This window comes from Garra rufa, unplaced genomic scaffold (genome assembly GCF_049309525.1).
Source record: "Garra rufa unplaced genomic scaffold, GarRuf1.0 hap1_unplaced_010, whole genome shotgun sequence".
NCBI lineage: Eukaryota > Metazoa > Chordata > Actinopteri > Cypriniformes > Cyprinidae > Garra > Garra rufa.
The window spans coordinates 293,670-312,289 of record NW_027394285.1 but is presented as its reverse complement, the minus strand read 5'-3'; the positions used below and the strand labels follow the sequence as shown (position 1 = coordinate 312,289).

At 35.0% G+C, this 18,620-nt stretch overlaps 1 protein-coding gene across 1 annotated transcript in view; it reads right to left on the bottom strand.

The window, feature by feature from the left end:
* Nucleotides 1-200: 200 nt before the first annotated feature.
* The window catches only part of LOC141314571 (semaphorin-3C-like), a 40,416-nt gene continuing 21,996 nt past the window's right edge, over nt 201-18,620 (bottom strand). Inside the window, exons 8-15 of the mRNA XM_073832660.1 lie at nt 14,693-14,762; nt 10,624-10,768; nt 7,699-7,921; nt 4,028-4,116; nt 1,711-1,752; nt 1,378-1,535; nt 497-598; nt 201-219 (exon numbers count right to left, since the gene is read on the bottom strand). Of these exons, the coding sequence (XP_073688761.1) occupies nt 201-219; nt 497-598; nt 1,378-1,535; nt 1,711-1,752; nt 4,028-4,116; nt 7,699-7,921; nt 10,624-10,768; nt 14,693-14,762 (848 nt within the window). The remainder of the gene's footprint in view (nt 220-496; nt 599-1,377; nt 1,536-1,710; nt 1,753-4,027; nt 4,117-7,698; nt 7,922-10,623; nt 10,769-14,692; nt 14,763-18,620) is intronic.

Here is an 18,620-nt window from a genome sequence, read left to right as displayed (position 1 = left end):
ACCAGTTGGCAAATTTCTACTTCTTAATCATGTCTCCTAGTAGACAATGGACTGTTTTTAATTATTATAATTATAATTAATTATAATTATATTTTTGCTGATGTGACCACATATTAACTGTTGACACTGCTGTCAATGCTTTTTAAATGCTATTGAGATTTCATTAACGTTTCATTCGTTTTCAACTTGTAATTATGAGTTTAACCAAATGAAGCTGCGCTTATAGGAAAAAGCAAGAGTCAGAAGTCAGAAATAGATGCTGTTTTGAACTACAGAGAAATAGAACTTAAAGAAATAGTACTTGCTTTTACGAGAAAAGGATGCAATTACAAGAAACAAAGGCGCAGTTGTGAGACACAAAGTCTAATTATGAGATGTAAAGACCCAATGACTTTGAATCAAATAAATGGAAACAGCCTTTTCAAACTGCTTCACAAAACTGCTTGCTGAAATCTTAAATTCTTGTCTCAGCACATAACTTTGAACCTTTATTTGCCTAGCCCAAGCGTTGACATGCAGGTAGTCATTACCTTTCAGATTGAACCCTCTGCACTGAGTCAGTGGATTCCCATGCATAATATCCTGCCTTCTGCTTCTCCTGGAAAAAACATTTACGTAGGATTAATCCAACATATTTTCATATATGCATTCTTTCCGTTCACTCTTACATTCTCTCACTTTTGAATGTTTGCACAATTTTCTTTTCGATAAAACACACTCCTTGTCATGAAAGTCAAATTCTAGCTTAATTTCTGATAATTAACACGATTCAGCTGTCACAAGTGCAGTGAAATGAAATGTCTGGGGGGTTTTCTCCACTTCAATACTCTGGAATGGATGTTTTGATGGCTGTGCTGTCGATCAATATTTTCTGTTCTGAATACATCTGGCATCAAGAGAAACTGTTTGGCTAAGGTATCACATTAACATGTCCCATTGTGAAACAAGCCACTCATTAATATGTAATATGTGGGCTTCTTTGTTTGATTGACAGGCTGTACTGTATGTGTGCGGTCTGAGTTACGAAGAATGAATGGTTTTGAAGTGTTGATACACAGTTTCTAAAGTTTTCAAAGTGATTTTTACTTCATTGTTGGCTGGTCCCTCGATATATCTTGGGCTTTTTTAAAATCTGTTTTATCATCTGCCAGGACAATATTAAGCCAAACCCAAACCCTTTAAAATGTAATAGTGACAAAATGAATTTTAATACGTATGGTTCAGGGTTTGTTCAAATCCCATGAATAATCTTTCGACCCAGACTGTGTGTCTCTGCTTTATGACCAAATGAAACCAAAGCTGTGTCTCTCATCATTTATTTCTGCCCTGCTGCTGCAATTTATGCCACCCTGAGTGTTAGTGTGTGTGCCTGTGTACCTCTTGCCAGTAGGGTAGAATCGAGAACAGCTGAGCCCATCCCAGGCGCAGTACGGGTCCCGCGCTAAACAGCAGTCTGCGCAGGCAGAGCCGTATGCGTTGCAGCGGTGCAAAGACACCTGGGACACTCCGTGCTCCGAGCTAACATACAGCTGTTGCTGTAACACATACAAAGCCAGATATCTCAAAAGCTGTTCCTTTAACCCACAGGACTGGTGACAAGATAATTACCCAGAATTAAAGCAACAACATTTCCCCCGCCACCCCCACTTACTATATGTAGCGCTTAATCACTCAATGGAGCTAGATGAAAGAGCTCCTAAATGTAGTTACCTTTTTCGATGAGATTTGTAGGTTGGTAATTGGAGATTGCTTCTGAAAATCAAAAAAAAAAATAGGGTGAAATAAAAATATTTTTAACAATGTAGAATCAGTGTGGTGCTACCGATATGGAGATTATGAACAACATGGGCATGGGTTTATTTAAGTAGCTTGTGGGTAGCTACTTTTATTTCATTTTCATAATTGAGACGCTGGACCAGGGGCGCCGCTCGCAATTTTGGGCCCCCCCACCACACCAAAGCAGATCTCTGGGGGCCCCTAAAGGGCGTGGGCCCTTAGAATTGTCCTAACTATCCCCCCCCCACCACCCCACCCCCCTTAGCGGCACCCTGCGCTGGACCACAAAACCAGTCTTAAGTAGCACAGGTATATTTGTAGCAATAGCCAAAAATACATTGTATGGGTCAAAATTTTTGATTTTTCTCTTATGCCAAAAATCATTAGGATATTAAGTATGTTCTTAGATCACGTTCTTAGCAATGCATGCTAATAAGGAAAATACATTTTTTTATATATATTTATGGTAGAAAATTGACAAAATAACTTCATTTGGACAATTTTAAAGGCTTTAAACTTTTTTTTGCACCCTCAGACGCCAAATATTGTTCTATCCTAAAACCATACATCAATGGGAAGCTTATTTATTTAAGCTTCCATATGATGTATAAATCTTAATTTCAAAAAATTGACCCTTATGACTGGTTTTGTTGTCCAGGGTCACAATTTTTATCATTATTCTTATTTAATTATTTATTTATATTTTGTTGGCGCTGATAGCCTTGTGGGCAGTGCGCCTTGGGTGTAATAATATTCAAAATGCTATTTCATAATTCCTGTTTTCATGGCAGTGAATCAAGCTTGTCACTGATTGTATGGTTTTAGTTAATTTTGAGTTAATATTCATAAACTTAACTGAATTGGGAAATATATAAGTAAATAAGTAGAGATAATTTGTGTTTTAAACACCTTTATAATGATCTTGTGGACTATGGATGCCATCATGTTTGTTTATAATGCAACAGCAAAAATGACAGATAATTTCACCTTTTTATGATAATGTCAAATGGTATAACCCAAAGAAAACATCATGGTATACATGATTCAAAAAGATTGTAAAAAATAAAAAACTTGAAAAAAAATGTGATCACTTTTCACTTGACGATTACACCATTTGACAGTTTTACAAATATGACATTTCTAAAGCATATGTGTTTTAAAGGATTAGTTCACTTCCAGAATAAAAATGTCTTGATAATTTACTCATCCTCATGCCATCCAAGATGTTCATGTCTTTCTTTCTTCATTTGCTAAATTTTTTTTTTTTTTTTTTTTTGAGGAAAACATTTCAGGATTTTCCTCCATATAGTGGATTTCAATGGGGATCAGTGGCTTGAAGGTCCAAATTGCAGTTTCAGTGTAGCTTCAAAGGGCTCTACACAATCCCAGCCAAGGAATGAGGGTCTTAACTAGCCAAGCGTTTGGTAATTTTCTTAAAAAAATACAAATTTATATACTTTTTAAGTCTTGCACTAGCCCAACCTCACGCATTACGTAGTCATGTTGGGAAAGGTCCCGGTTGACTTAGTCCAAAGTACCGACCCACTGTTTACAAAGCAAAAAAAGTTAAAAAGTATATACATTTTTATTTATTTAAGAAAACGACTGATTGTTTCTCTAGGAAAGATCCTTGTTCCTTGGCTGGGATCATGGTAAGCCGTTTGAAGCTGAATTGAAACTGCAATTTGAAAGTTCAAACCATTGGAAAACATTAAAGTCCTCTATTTGGAAAAACAATCCTGGAATGATTTTCTCAAAAAACAATTTCTTTTCGACTGAATAAAGAAAGACATGAACATTTTGGATGTTATCAAAACATTTTTAATCTTGAAGTAAATCTGCCATTTGCCATTTGAATCAGTAATAAACATCACAATGGGACTGCAGTTTTCAATGAGAAATTGCCTATTTAAGGTGGTTTTGAGTTTTTATGTGCAAATTTTTCGAGTATGTGTTCAGATGCCAAATTAAACAGCCCACTGAGCTATGTGTGTGGCATTCCATGGTCCACGAATTGATTCATTATGCCTAAGCCTATTTTGACGATTCCGAGCCACTCAAAGCAGATCATGAGAAAAGCCCACAACGTATCCTTTTCCTCACCTCATGCCCAGTCTTTGTTCCCATTAAAAATCTGCCTTCCCTTAGAACAACACTGAGTTTTAATAAACGCTTTGTGGCACTGCCAGCTCTGCTCCTGCAGTCTGCCCTCTAGATACTTTGATGTGTGATGTGTGGCGAGAACTCAGACCTTAAACACTTCCAGCTCCTCCAGGATTAGATCCTCATCCAGAGAGCCGTTTGACGGCAGAACCACAACCTTCTGTACCGTGCCTTTATCTGTGAACGCAATATCAGAACATCAGGAGAGTATTGGACAGTCTGGAAAGCAAAAACAACCTTGGTAATGCGGTCTGGTTTTGAACTGCATACGAACTTTCCATTGTTTGCAGAATTTCTCTTTGAAATCTTTTAGCTTGTGAGTATCTGGGTTGGGTTTTGATGTTGTTGAGCATCTGTTCTGAGAAACAGATCCGCAAACTAGACTTCAGAGGAAAGTGTTTGGTTGCCAAGGTGTTCTGGGTGGTTGCTAGGTGATTTTCACGTCAAAAGAGCCCACCCTTTAGTCCCTAGATATGGCCCGTGGCCCTACTTCAATGCAAGTCTAAGCATTTTTTATTTTTTTTGCCATCTGCCTGGTGGAATTTATTTATTGGATATCTTGAACTGTAGCACGTCTTAAGTGATAAACCTGATGCCACTAGTTCCCATTGACCATTTATTGTCAAGCTCATCCATTCTGTGAGGTCATGATAGGTCTGTATATTTTGCTCCAGACCCTCAGAGAAAGGGATGATAGAGAATTTAGCTCAAACTCTGGAAATTCCCATTTTTAATAGCCAACGTTTCAAGGCGAAACCCTGCCAAGGAGCAGGCAGGCCGTGGCGCACAATGCTCCTGGCTTTCCATCAGGAATTTTGATAGGCCAATACAAACAGCTGTGATTTTGAATTCTCTCCAAATGTCCCTATCCCCGTTCCCTAGTAACCGCAGAGCCTGTCTGCTGTCGTGTCTCCTGTCTGCTGTCGATTCTGTTCTCAGATAAACACACACTCACAATCTTTCTTTCATTCTTCCATTGGCATTCCAAACGTTAATACTGTGTCTCGTGCTGTGACACAGCAGGAATCATAATATCTTCCTTTTAGCTGATACAGAACAGATAGAAAAAAGATGTTTATGTTGTTAATTATTAGATGATGATATTTGTGCATTTTGTGTAGACTCTCTGCCCCCTAGGGGTAGTCAGTGGCAGACAGATTTATGTCTGTATTTATCTCTGTATGTGTTGTTAGATTTTTGTAAAGAGTGGAATGGAATGGAACAGAATAATTATTTTAAAAATGTAAAAATGAGATTTTAAATTTAGTTGGAATTTTATTTTTTATACTATAGTATTGAATATACTTTACAGCAGTGGTTCTCAAACTTTTTGGCTCAAATGCCCTTTGTCCAACACAATTTTCAAAGGTCTTTATATAATGTAAGACATTTCCCATAGTATTTCTGCTGGTAAAAAAATATAAAGAAAAAAATGATGTATCTTTAGTTTTTTTTTAGCATTATAATCAATTTCATGAATTCACTTGTATTAATAATAATAATAATAAGTAATAGTAATTTGAATATGAATAAATTGTATGGAAGCCTGTTTCTGCCACTGAATGAAAAATAAAAGAGGTAGTTGTGACTTTCTATTTTTGCAATTCAGAATTGCGTGATATAAACTTGCAATTGAAAAAATTAATTTAGAACTGTGAGATGTAAACTTGCAGTTATGAGAAATAAAGTCAGAATTGTGTGATACAAACTCACAATTCTGACTTTTTTCTTAAAATTGCATTATATAAACTCGCAATTTGAGAAATAAAGTGAGAATTATGTGATACAAACTTGCAATTGTGAGATTTAACTCACAATTCTGAGAAATAAAGTTAAAAATATGAGATATCAACTTGCAATTGTGAGTATCGTCAGTTTATATCTCACAGTTGTTTTTTTTATGAGTATTGCAAGTTAATATCTCGCAATTGTGAAGTTTTTTTGAGAATCACAAGTTTATATCTTGCAATTGTGACTTTTTTCTCGAAATTGTGCAATTGCAAGTTAAGTCAGAATTGCGTGACAAACTCGCAATTGCGACAGTTAAGCTCACAATTCTGGTAAATAAATTTAAAATTGTGACTTTTATATCTTTGCAGTTATGACTTTTTTCTCAGAGCAGTTGTAAGTTAAGTCAGAATTACATGACAAACTTGCAATTGCAAGATTTAAACTCACAATTCTCAGAAATAAAGTTAGAATTGCTAGATATAAACTCACAATTGTGACTTTTTTCCTCAGTATTACGAGTTTATATCTTGTAATTGTGACTTTTTCTCAGAATTGCACAATTGCAAGTTATTAAGTCTAAATGACATGACATATACTCGCAATTATGAGATTTAACTCACAATTCTGAGAAATAAAGTTAGAATTGCGAGATATAAACTCGTAATTGTGACTTTTTTCATCAGTATCGCAAATTTATATCTTGCAATTGAGACTTTTCTTCAGTGTTGCGAGTTTAAATCTCACAATTGAAACTTTTTTCCTCAGTATCGCAAGTTTATATCTCGCAATTGTAACTTTCTCTCAGTATTGCGAGTTTGTCTCGCAATTGTGACTTTTCCTTAGTATCCAAATTTATATCTTATATCTCACAATTGTGTCTTTTCCTCAGTATTGCGCGTTTATGTCTTGCCATTGTAACTTCTCCTCAGTATCCAAATTTATATCTTATATCTCACAATTGTGACTTTTCCTCAGTATTGCGAGTTTATATCTTGTAATTGTGACTTTTTTCCCTCAGTGTCGTATGTTTATATCTCGCAACTTTTTCTCAGAATTGCGCAATTGCAAGTTTTCCCCCCTCAGAATCGGATTTTGTAACTCACAATTGCGAGTTAATATCTCATAGTTCTGAGAAAAAAAGTTACTCCTTATTTTTAATTAAAAGTATCTCACAATTCTGACTTCATTTCTCATAATTACGAGTTTATATCACACAATTCTGAAAAAAAGTAAAAAAATTGTGAGATTAAAAGTTGCAGTTACCTTTATTTTTTATTTAGTGGCGGGAACAGGCTTCCATAGAATTGTACTGAAATATTCAAATTAATATATTGTTAAAAAGTCATTGTGTGGCTTTCTTGGATGTTTGTTGAGGCTCTCTAGTGGATCCCAGCCCCCCTGATTGAGAACCACTGCTTTAAAATATACTAGAGATTTTTTAAAATATATAGGGAAAATAGGACGCGTCGCAGGCCGGATTCAAACCTACATCACCCACATGAGCACCACAGCTCAACGTTTCATGAGCATGTACGCTTACTGTTGCAACATGCCTCTTAAAACTCCCTTTAAAAAGTAATTGGAAAAACAGATGGATATAAGATTACATTTCTATGAGATTTTATCTAAAAAATTATAAGGAGCATTGCTCTGGCGTGTTTTGTATAATGTAAACTGTCAAGTCCTATGTTTGCTGCCAACATTTTTTGAAGTACAGTATCATTTTAAAGTATATTAAATGAAGTATAATTTAACTGACAAATCACTTTTAGTAAAATGTTATCAGTCAGTAAAAGACTTTCCAACTTTTCTGCCTTTCTCATTTTTAGTTGGAAAAAGCTATTTAGTCTGTTGAAAAGGTCAACAAGCAGTCAAGTAAAGCTAAGTGTGCCAGTTCCTTCCACAAACAGACTATGTGAGGTTGTTGAAATATATTGTGGAACATTTGAACTATTTTTCATTTGATGGTTGGTTAATGTTTTCGTGTAGTTTATTTTTCTTGAGATTTGTCACACTGTGGGGATGTACCTGTGCCCAGGAATAGAACTTGGTAGTGTCCGTCCGCAGCGGTGACTTGGTCCACAGCTACAGATGTGTATTTGTAATCGGCGTGCGTCCGCACCACAAGAGGTTTCCTACCGACTGGGTAAATGGGGTTAAACATGACGGGGTGATTCCTCACAAACGTCACCACATCATCTGGAAACTCTTTAGTACTCTGGATATGAGGGGTGAACGCACCACCGGGACACTGACAGGAAAAGGATAAAAACAGTTTAAAGATTAGATAATCATGCTGTAGTTTATAAAAGCTTTGTCACTTTAATTGGGTCTTTTTGACAGACTCAAACTAATATTTGAACAGCCATGCGAGTGTGTCATTAAAAAATGTAATTGTAAACATTCAAAATGTGAAAGTCCAGAGCATTTATTAGCGTAATTTCAGGTTTTAAGTGGGGTTCTTTAACATTACAATACACATAATAATAATAACAATAATAATAATAATATACTTAAGTGGGGTTCTCTAGTTATTAAATAATAATTTATTATTATTATTACATATTAAATGAATAAAATAATGTCATTCTACATGGTTTTATAGTGAAATATCAAAATTAAAATAACAAGAATCACTTTTTATAGAAAAAAGGTCCATAAAATATGAAATTCCAAAGCATTATTAATTTAATTTAAGGTTTTAAGTGGGGTTCTTTAACATAATGAACATTATTATTATTATTATTATTATTATTATTATTATTATTATTATTATTATTATTACTGTTGGTATTATTATGTAGCATTACATGAATAATGTCATTCTACATGGTTTTATTGTAAAATATTACAATTAAAATTAAATTAAAATTCCTCACTTTAAAAATAAAAAAGACTATAAAATATTAAACTAAGGCATTATTTATTTATTGTTTTAAGTGGGGTTATTTAATTATTAAGTATTACATTAATAAAATAATGTCATTTTACATGGGTTTTATAGTAAAATATTAAAATTAGAATAAAAAATTCTCACATTAATTAAAAAAATGTTCATAAAATAGCAAAAAGCATTATTAATTTAAGGTTTTAAGTGGGTTTCTTTTAATAATAATAATAATAATAATAATAATAATAATAATAAAATGTAAATTAAATTAGAAATCCTCCCTTCTTATAAAAATAATTAAATTACCATAACATTTGAAACTCCAATGCATTATTCATTTATGGTTTTAAGTGGGATTCTTTAACATTATAATACACATATAATAATTAATAATAATAATAATAATAATAATAATTTATTTTTATTATTGTTACTATTATTACATATTACATGAATCAAATTAAATAAAATTAAGTAAAATAGATAAAATGTCATTCTACATGGGTTTCTAGTAAAATAATAAAATTTAAAATAAATCCTATCTTTTATAAAAAAAAAAATACCATAAAATATGAAACTCCAGTGCATTATTAATTTATGGTTTTAAGCGTGAATCTTTAACATTATAATACACATAATAACAATAACAATAATAATAATATATTTTTATTATTATTACTATTATTACTTATTACATGAATAAAAAATAAAATAAAATGCCAATTTACATGGCATTTCAAATATTATATTTGAAATAAAAAACATCCTCTCTTTTTATTACAAAAATACCATAAAAAATGGAACTTCAATGCATTATTAATTTATGGTTTTAAGGGGGATTCTTTAACATTATAATACACATATATTTATAATAATAATCATTTATTTTTATTAGTATTACTATTATTACATATTAAATGAATACAATAAAATAAATAAAATGTCATTCTACATGAGTTTCTAGTAAAATATTAAAATTAAAATTAAAAAATCTTTCTTTTTATTAAAAAAAAAATACCATAAATTATGGAACTTCAATGCATTATTAATTTATGGTTAAGGGGGTTCTTTAACATTATAATGCACATATTTGTAATAATAATAATTTATTTTTATTATTGTTACTATTATTACATATTACATGAATCGAATTAAATAAAATTAAGTAAAATAGACAATGTCATTCATGGGTTTCTAGTAAAAAAATACCATAAAATATGAAACTCCAGTGCATTATTTATTTATATTAATTTATTATTACATATTACATGAATAAAATAAGTAAAATGTCATTCTACATGGGTTTCTAGTAAAATATATTTTTAAAAAATCCTTTTATTTAAAAAATTACCAAAAAATATGAAACTCCAAAGCATTATTAATTCATTTATGGTTTAAGTGGGGTTCTTTAACAGTATAATACACACAATAATAATAATAATAATAATAATAATAATAATTATTATTATTATTATTATTATTATTATTACATTAATAAAATAATGTCATTCTACATGGTTTTATAGTAACATATTAAAATTAAATTCACTTATTAAAAAATAAATATCATAAAATATAAGCCCTTATAGCATAAACTAAAAAACAAACAAACAAAAACACTATTAAATTATTAATGAATAGTATGGGCTTTATATTTATTATTTTATAGTAAAGTATTGTTTCAAAAATAATCACTTCTTTTCAAAATAAATGACCTGGAATTATTAGCTAGAGGACTGACCAGAAATCAAGTCTACAAATAGAAAAATATAATATAACATATATATTATAATTTATAATATAATAGTAGTATTTTATAGAATTTTAGTAAAATATTACTAAAAAATAAATGGTTTTGAAATATAAGCCTGACAGAGGACAGACCAGAAATCAAATCTGCAAATGCAGTGTATAAACTCAACTGAAAATAAGATTATAATGAAGATGATTTCTCATCTATAATTATTTGCCTTTTCAACTAAACTCACAAATATTTACTCCGTTTAATGGTGTTATAAACAGAGTGACTGTACCACGGCAGGACATTAATGTGTGTGACTCACAGTTCCCGGTCGTGGGTATGGGATCCGGCCCTGGAAAGCCACCCACTGGAAGTTAGGCCCTTCCCTGTGCGCAAACGGTCCATTAAAGACCGTCAGGATGTCAGCCATATTGTACACGCAGACAGCAGAACCTCTGAACACAGAACTGCATAGAAAAACATAAAACACACAGATCTATTTAATATGAAGCAGGTCAGACAGTGAAAAGACAGTCTTGCACATCCTTCCAAAGCATTTGGATAGAAGGGCTGATGTAACACAGTTACACTGGAGAGAAAATGCCGCATAAAGGAAAAGGGACACCACTTTGCTTGTACTCTGGGATTAAATGTGGTTTGGCTGGACATGGTAGATTTCGATCAAGACAGCAAGGCAAAGAGTTTCTTTGTTTGATCGCAAAACAAAGACAAAGAGGCAAAATATAATGATAAATAACAGAGCAGGGCAGGGACATAGAAGCTGTCGCTGTTTGGATTGGCCTCATTAGGAAAACCACACAGATTTAACGTGGTTGGAGAGCGAACCACAGCTCGGAAACCTTGACCGAAATCTCACCTCATTAAGCCACAACTCGCATACACACACGCCCCAACATACACTCATAGAAACCCACCATAATAAACATAATGAAATGAATCATAGCAAATATCCCATATGAGAAACAATGAAAGCCTAAACAATGAGATAATAAATGATGACCACTGGCTTCTCAGATCTTTCTCTTCAGGAAAAACACATCTCAACCTCTCAAACTGGGCTACAATCCTCTGTACCTAAACATTTCTCCTCCAGAACTTCAAAAATTGGCATTACTTTATTTTTTTTTAAAGGGATGTGGAATTGATTTTCATGGGCACTTTTGACCTTTATTCATATAAACACAATCTGCCATCCTTTTTTGGGTCTAATGCTTCAACCCTAAGGTATATAATTTATTTTAAAGAACATTTTTATGTATTAAATATAATAATATTACAAATATAAAATATACATTTTTTACATTTTAGAATTTAATTTTATATAATTAGAAATTAAAATATATATTTTACATATATAAATTAGAAAAAAAATATTATAAAGTAAATATAAATAGTATATTTTAGAATATAGCATATTCTATATACATACAAATTTACAATAATATAAATATACTCTTATATAGTACATATCATTATAATATTTAATTTGTTCCTTTTATTTAATATAATATTATTTCTATTATGTAGGATTATATGGATAAAACAATGTCTACATTTTATAGTAAAATTAATTAAATTATAATTAATGTTTACTTCTTATTAAAAAAATAACATGACATATGAAAGTAATTATTAATTTAAGGTTTTAGGTGGAGTTATTTAACATTTATTATTATATTTAATTATATATTATAATTTATATTATTATTATTATTATTATTATTATTATTATTATTATTATTATTATTATTATGTTTAATGTTAATACAATTGTGTTATTCTACATGGTTTTATAATAAAATATAAAAAATTAAATAAAAAATTCCATAAAATTTATTTAAAAAAAAAAAACATAAAATATGAAATTCCAAAGCATTATTAATTTAAAGTTTTAAGTGTGGTTCTTTAATATTATAATACACATAATAAATAATAATTATATAATAATATATAAAAATAGTAATGTAAATAATTATTATTAAGTATTACATGAAAAAAATGTCATACTATATTTTACTCTATTTATAGTTAAATATTAAAATAAAAAAAATATTACCATACAATTATTAATTTTAAGTGGTTTTAAGTGGGGTTCTTTAACATTATAATACACATAATTCTATGTGGTTTTATAGTAAAATGTTAAAATTAAAATAAAACATTCTCACTTCTTATAAAGAAAATTATCATAAAAATATAAAACAACAAAGTATTATTAATTTAAGATTTTAAGTGGCGTTTTTAAACATTATAAAACACATATTAATAATAATAGTAATAATAATAATAATAATTATTATTATTATTATTATTATTATTATTATTATTATTATTATTATTATTTGTTTTACATGAATACAATTGTTATTCTACATGGTTTTATAGTAAAATATTAAAACTAAAATTAAATATTTTCACTTCGTATAAAATATTTATGACCATAAAATCCAAAGCATTATTAATTTAAGGTTTTAAATAGGGTTCTTTAACCAGTGTTGTTTTCGTCAACAATGACGATGACAAAATCATTTCGTTGACGCCACTTTTTTTCATGACGATAACGAGACGATGACGAGATAAAAATGGCTCGTTGATGACTAAAACATGACGAGACGTGTGTGAGTTTTCGTTGACGAGACGAGAATAGACAAATGTTAGTGGGTGGTCCGTCAGACGTTTAAAATGCATGACATTTCTGCTTATTGTGCATGCCAATTAAAACCGAAAAAGTATCTGCCGCTATGGCAAGCCGTGTTAGCATTAAATACTCTTTGCCATACTAGTATGGCAAGCCGTTTTAGCATTCTATCCTTGTTTGGTTACGCGCAACAAGTCACATTGTTGTCACTCAGACAGACAGACGATTAACCATGATGGCGGCAGTTTGCACACAGGGTGGTCGCAAACAGTGAGAGGACCTATGGGTGTATTTCAAATATATGTCTTTTATGTCTAAAACCATTCCTTCATTATTGTAATTATTGGTGAAAATAGTCGATCCGGAAGCTCACATTGTGTTGAACTATAGATCTGCTATTTTCACAACTTATAAGTGACACTACCCAACAGCAAAATACTAACTGACCTACATTAATTTGTTAAAAGACTACTTTTCCCCCTTTTTTTGACTAAAACTAGACTAAAACCTTTATGACTTTTCGTCGACTAAAATTTGACTAAAACTATCACATTTAGAAGTGACTAAAATTTGACTAAAACTAATAAGCATTTTAGTCCAAAAGACTAAGACTAAGACTAAATCTAAGATGGTTGTCAAAAACAACACTGTCTTGAACATTGCAATACAAATAATATTAATAATAAAATAAACATATTAATGTTATGTACTGTATAAGAGTATACTATATGTTTAAAACTAATAATAAAATAAAATAAGATTAAATTAAATATTATATATTAATTCAAGTCTGCAAATTTTATGTATAACTCAACTGAAAAACAATAATATTTTATATTATATTATTAAAATAGTATTATTCGATATAATTTCAGTAAAATATTATTAAAAGGCATCACTTGTTGTCTTTAAGAATAAATGACCTTGAAATATAAGCCTGACAGAATATAGACCAGAAATCAAATCTACATATTTAATGTATAAACTAAGCAAAACAAAAAAAAAAGTTGATGATGATAATTATAATAATATAATAGTATATTAAATTAATAGTAATAGTAAATAGTAAATAAATTTAGTATTAGTAAAATAAATTAATACATTCTAAAAGTGATATGTAATGTAAAAGAATTGAGTAATATTTACTAAATATATAATAGTTAGTCCAAATATTAAAAATAACAACAACAATAATAATAATTTTAGTAATAAATAATATACAAAATGTATAGCTCTGTATTCAAACTTTGTCAGCAGTTTCTCGTATTTCTCTATTTCTGTTTGTGTACATGAAACATAACTAAGAACTTCTGTACTGTGTGCTTGTTTCTGAGAGTTTACACTTACGCATTTACACAGAACCTCAACAAAGACATTTAAACTGACTCAGTGACACCACACTGCATATTACACTCTCTTTCTGTGTGACTGAGCAGTTTGAATAATTCAGCGAGATTTCCTTAAAATAAAAATGTTAAATTCATGACTGTAATCCCTTTTGGATGAACTAAGATTAGATGTTTGTTTGTAAAGAAGTGACCTTTCCCTTCATTTACCGCCCTCAGGTGTGATCACATTTTCCCAGAAACACTGTCATCCCCTCAGCTCCAAACCCGTCTGACCGATATTTGGCAAATACACACACACACACACACACACACACACACACAAACATGCACATGCATATATACACGCACATTAACGGTAAGCTCAATATTGCTATTGGCTTTACCTTGTTGATGTGAAAACTCCAAAGATGAGAAGGCCCTTTGGGTGGTCCGTCTCCAGTAAAAACACATTCTCTGCAAAGAAAGAGACAAACACTCACTCAATAGCTGAACATCTGTCGCAGAAGATTGTTACACGGTTCCAGTTAGGCCTAACAAGAATAAAACAGGTGAAAGCGTGTAAATCCATCACAGGCTTTAACCCTCCAGTGTAAACGGCTTGTGCTGAGTGTTTTATGATCGTAAAAGGATTTTAATGAGGTGAAAAGCTTTACAAATGGACGAGGGCCATTGTTGGATACTGACAAACATCAAAATGGCTGGTTTATGGTTAATGATCATTAATTATAGAAAGCTGTTTAACTAGAATGTGAAATTTCTGTGGCTTTGGGTTAAATACAGGTTAAGAGCTAACAAAACCGTATCTAATTTGGGTATAATGGGGTTAAAGACCCCCTTAGGATTTGTTTTCTAGTCCCTAAAGGTATGGCAATCAAATCTTGTTACTGAATATAAATACATAAAAAATACAGTTCGTAGAAATGAACATTTGTTTGAAAGAAATTTGTTTTTATTTAAACAATTAAAATATTAAGGCAGCCTTTATATCGACAGCTAGGGGACTTTACAATATCACAGCTGCATACAATATCACTAAACATTGTCAAAATATTTAAATTCTTTCTTTTTATGATCGTATTAATATAAGATTTTTATGCATTTATAGTTCTATGACATTTATTTTTTTAAGTAAACTTTCTGTTTGTTTGTTACATAAATTATAACTTATCGTCTGTGGTAATCAACAGCACATCCCAGATGTTGTCCATACATCTTAACTTTATTAAGACCAAAGCATTCCTTTAAGTATAAACTATGTTTATACTTAAAAAAACGTCCCAGGTTACGTATGTAACCCTGGTTCCCTGAGGGAACGAGACACTGCGTCATCAACGCTCTGGGGAATGCCATTGGCGAACCCGCCTCTGAATCAGTCTGTAGCCAATAGAACGACGGGAGTGACGTTACCGGCGCGGTGACGTCAGCGACCAGGAAGTATATAAGCACGTGCGTTTCAAACCGGCTTCAGCTTCCAGGAATGAAGCGAAGCGCGGCAGGAATGCTGGAATTATGGTCAGAGACGCAGTGTCTCGTTCCCTCAGGGAACCAGGGTTACATACGTAACCTGGGACGTTCCCTTTCGGGAACTCCACACTGCGTCATCAACGCTCTGGGGAACGATATACCAACTATCCATAATTCCAAGTTCCTGCCCAGTGGTGTTTGTCTGGGAAAGGAAAAAGGAAAGCGTTGCTTCTGGTGGATCAGGCCAGGAAGAGCTCTCTGCCTGGGGTTACCAGGACAAGAGAGACAATATCCCTCTGTCTGGGGGACCAGCCCAGAACGAGAGGGCAGTGCCAGAAGATACTTACCTGAGGGGCACTGATGGTTCTCCGCCTGGGAAACTGCCAGGACAGGAGAAGTATTACACCTCTGTCCGGGATAAATGCCAGAGCAAGAGGGAGATGGTATATACCTCGGCCCTCGGGCTCACGAGGAAAGTGGTCGCTCAGTCTGGGGAAACCAGCAAAGAGGGACCAGAAGAACTCCGCCTGGAAACTGCCAGGACGTGAGTGTGATGACATCTCTGCCTGGGACGCACCCAGCGAAGAGGAAGAGAGATGAGAACCTCGGCCCTCAGGCACACGAGGAAATAGTCCAAAACTCTGTCTGGGGAACAGCCAGCACAGGAGGGACTGGATTGGCTCCGCCTGGAAAACTGCCAGGACGCAAGCAGTATTACATCTCTGCCTGGGAAACTCCCAGCGAAGAGGGATCTGATCCGCCTCGGCCCTCGGGCACACGAGGAAAGGAGTCCACCTCTGTCTGGGGACCAGCCAGACGTAGAGGGACAAGAGGTGTCTGGGGGTACCGGAACACCAGGTTGCTTCGCCTGGGAAACTGCCAGGACGCAAGCGGTATTACATCTCTGCCTGGGACGTACCCAGCGAAGAGGGATAAACCTCGGCCCTCGGGCTCACGAGATTTTGGTCATACACCCCAGTCTGGTCACCAGCCAGATAGGGGGTTCTCCTCGGCCCTCGAGCACACGAGGAGAAAGGATGGTCCTTTGTCGGGGCTTACCCGGATCAAGAGGGACCCAAGTGGTGCCTGGAAACTTCTGGCCAGAGCACAGGAATGGCTCCGCCTGGAAAACTGCCAGGACGCGAGTAGAATTACATCTCTGCCTGGGACGTGCCCAGCGAAGAGGGAATGCAAGAACACCTCGGCCCTCGGGCACACGAGGTGGAGGCCTCTGTCTGGTGACCAACCAGACCGAGAGGAAGGAGTCGTCCTTGGCCCTCGGGCACACGAGGAGACAATAGTCCTTTGTCGGGGCGCACCCGGACAAGAGGGACACAAGTAGTGCCTGGAAACTTGTGGCCAGGGCACTGGCATGGGCTCCGCCTGGGAAACTGCCAGGACGCGAGCGAAATTACATCTCTGCCTGGGGGGTACCCAGCGAAGAGGGAACTTCTACCTCGGCCCTCAGGCTCACGAGGTATAACTCCTGTCAGCTCAGGACAGAGGAGCCTGGAGTGGCTCGTAGGTCTAGCTCGTAGAACCTAACGAAGGTCAAAGGTGTAGACCAACCCGCCGCACTGCAGATGTCCTGGATAGGGACACCTGCCATCAGAGCTTTCGAGGCCGCCATGCCTCGGGTAGAGTGAGCCTTGACGCCCATCGGTGATGGGAGGCCAGAGGACTCATAAGCTGTAGTTATGGCATCTACGATCCATCTACTGATAGTGGGTTTAGTTGCAGGGAGCCCCCTCTTAGGGGGACCGTAGCAGACCAATAGTTGCTCTGATTTCCGCCACAGGGCAGCTCTGTGGACGTATGTGTCCAATGCTCGCACTGGACACATACAATTATACTTCCGATGGTCGCTCTCCACGAATGGAGGAGGGTAAAAGGCCTGCAGGGTGACTGGCTGTGGTACTGCTGTCGGTACCTTCGGTACGTACCCGGGTCTAGGGTAGAGGAATGCTTTGGCCAAACCGGGCGCAAAGTCAATGTATGAAGGGGCCACTGAAAGGGCCTGAAGGTCTCCTACTCTCCTCAGAGAAGTAAGAGCCAACAGCAGCGCCGTCTTAATGGTAAGGAAGCGGTCTGAAATCTCCTCTAAGGGCTCGAATGGAGGCCTACAGAGGGCTTCAAGCACCACAGCGAGATCCCACGTGGGGATTCTGGGGTTCACCCGAGGCCTCAACCTGAGTGCACCGCGAAGGAACCGTATGACCAGGGGGTTCTTACCCAAAGACAGGCCACCGAGAGGGGCGTGGAAGGCCGATAAAGCCGCCACGTAAACCTTCAGGGTGGAGTGGGCTATCCCGGTGGAGAAGCGAGACTGCAGGAACTCCAGCACTGTACCAACTGGGCAGTGGACTGGGTCAGCGTGTCGCTCTCTACACCATGAAGTAAAGAGTTTCCACTTCAGATCATAAAGTTTCCTTGTAGAGGGAGCTCTAGAGTGAAGGATGGTCTCCGCAACCTCAGTTGAGAGACCCTCACTTATGAGATGTGCCCCCTCAGGGGCCACACCCATAGTTTCCATTTCTCTGGGTGGGGGTGGCAAATTGCGCCCCCAGCCTGAGAAAGAAGGTCCCTCCTGAACGGAATCTCCCAAGGAGAGCCGTCTAGGAGGGCTATGATGTCCGAGAACCATACTCGGGTCGGCCAGTATGGGGCTACTAATAGTAGACTGACTCCGTACCGGCGTACTCTTTCTAGAACTCCCGGGAGCAGAGCGAACGGGGGAAAGGCGTACAGACGGAGCCTCGGCCACGTCTGTACCATGGCGTCCAGCCCAAGTGGAGCTGGAGGCACTAGAGAGTACCAGAGGGGACACTGCGAAGTCTCTTGAGTCGC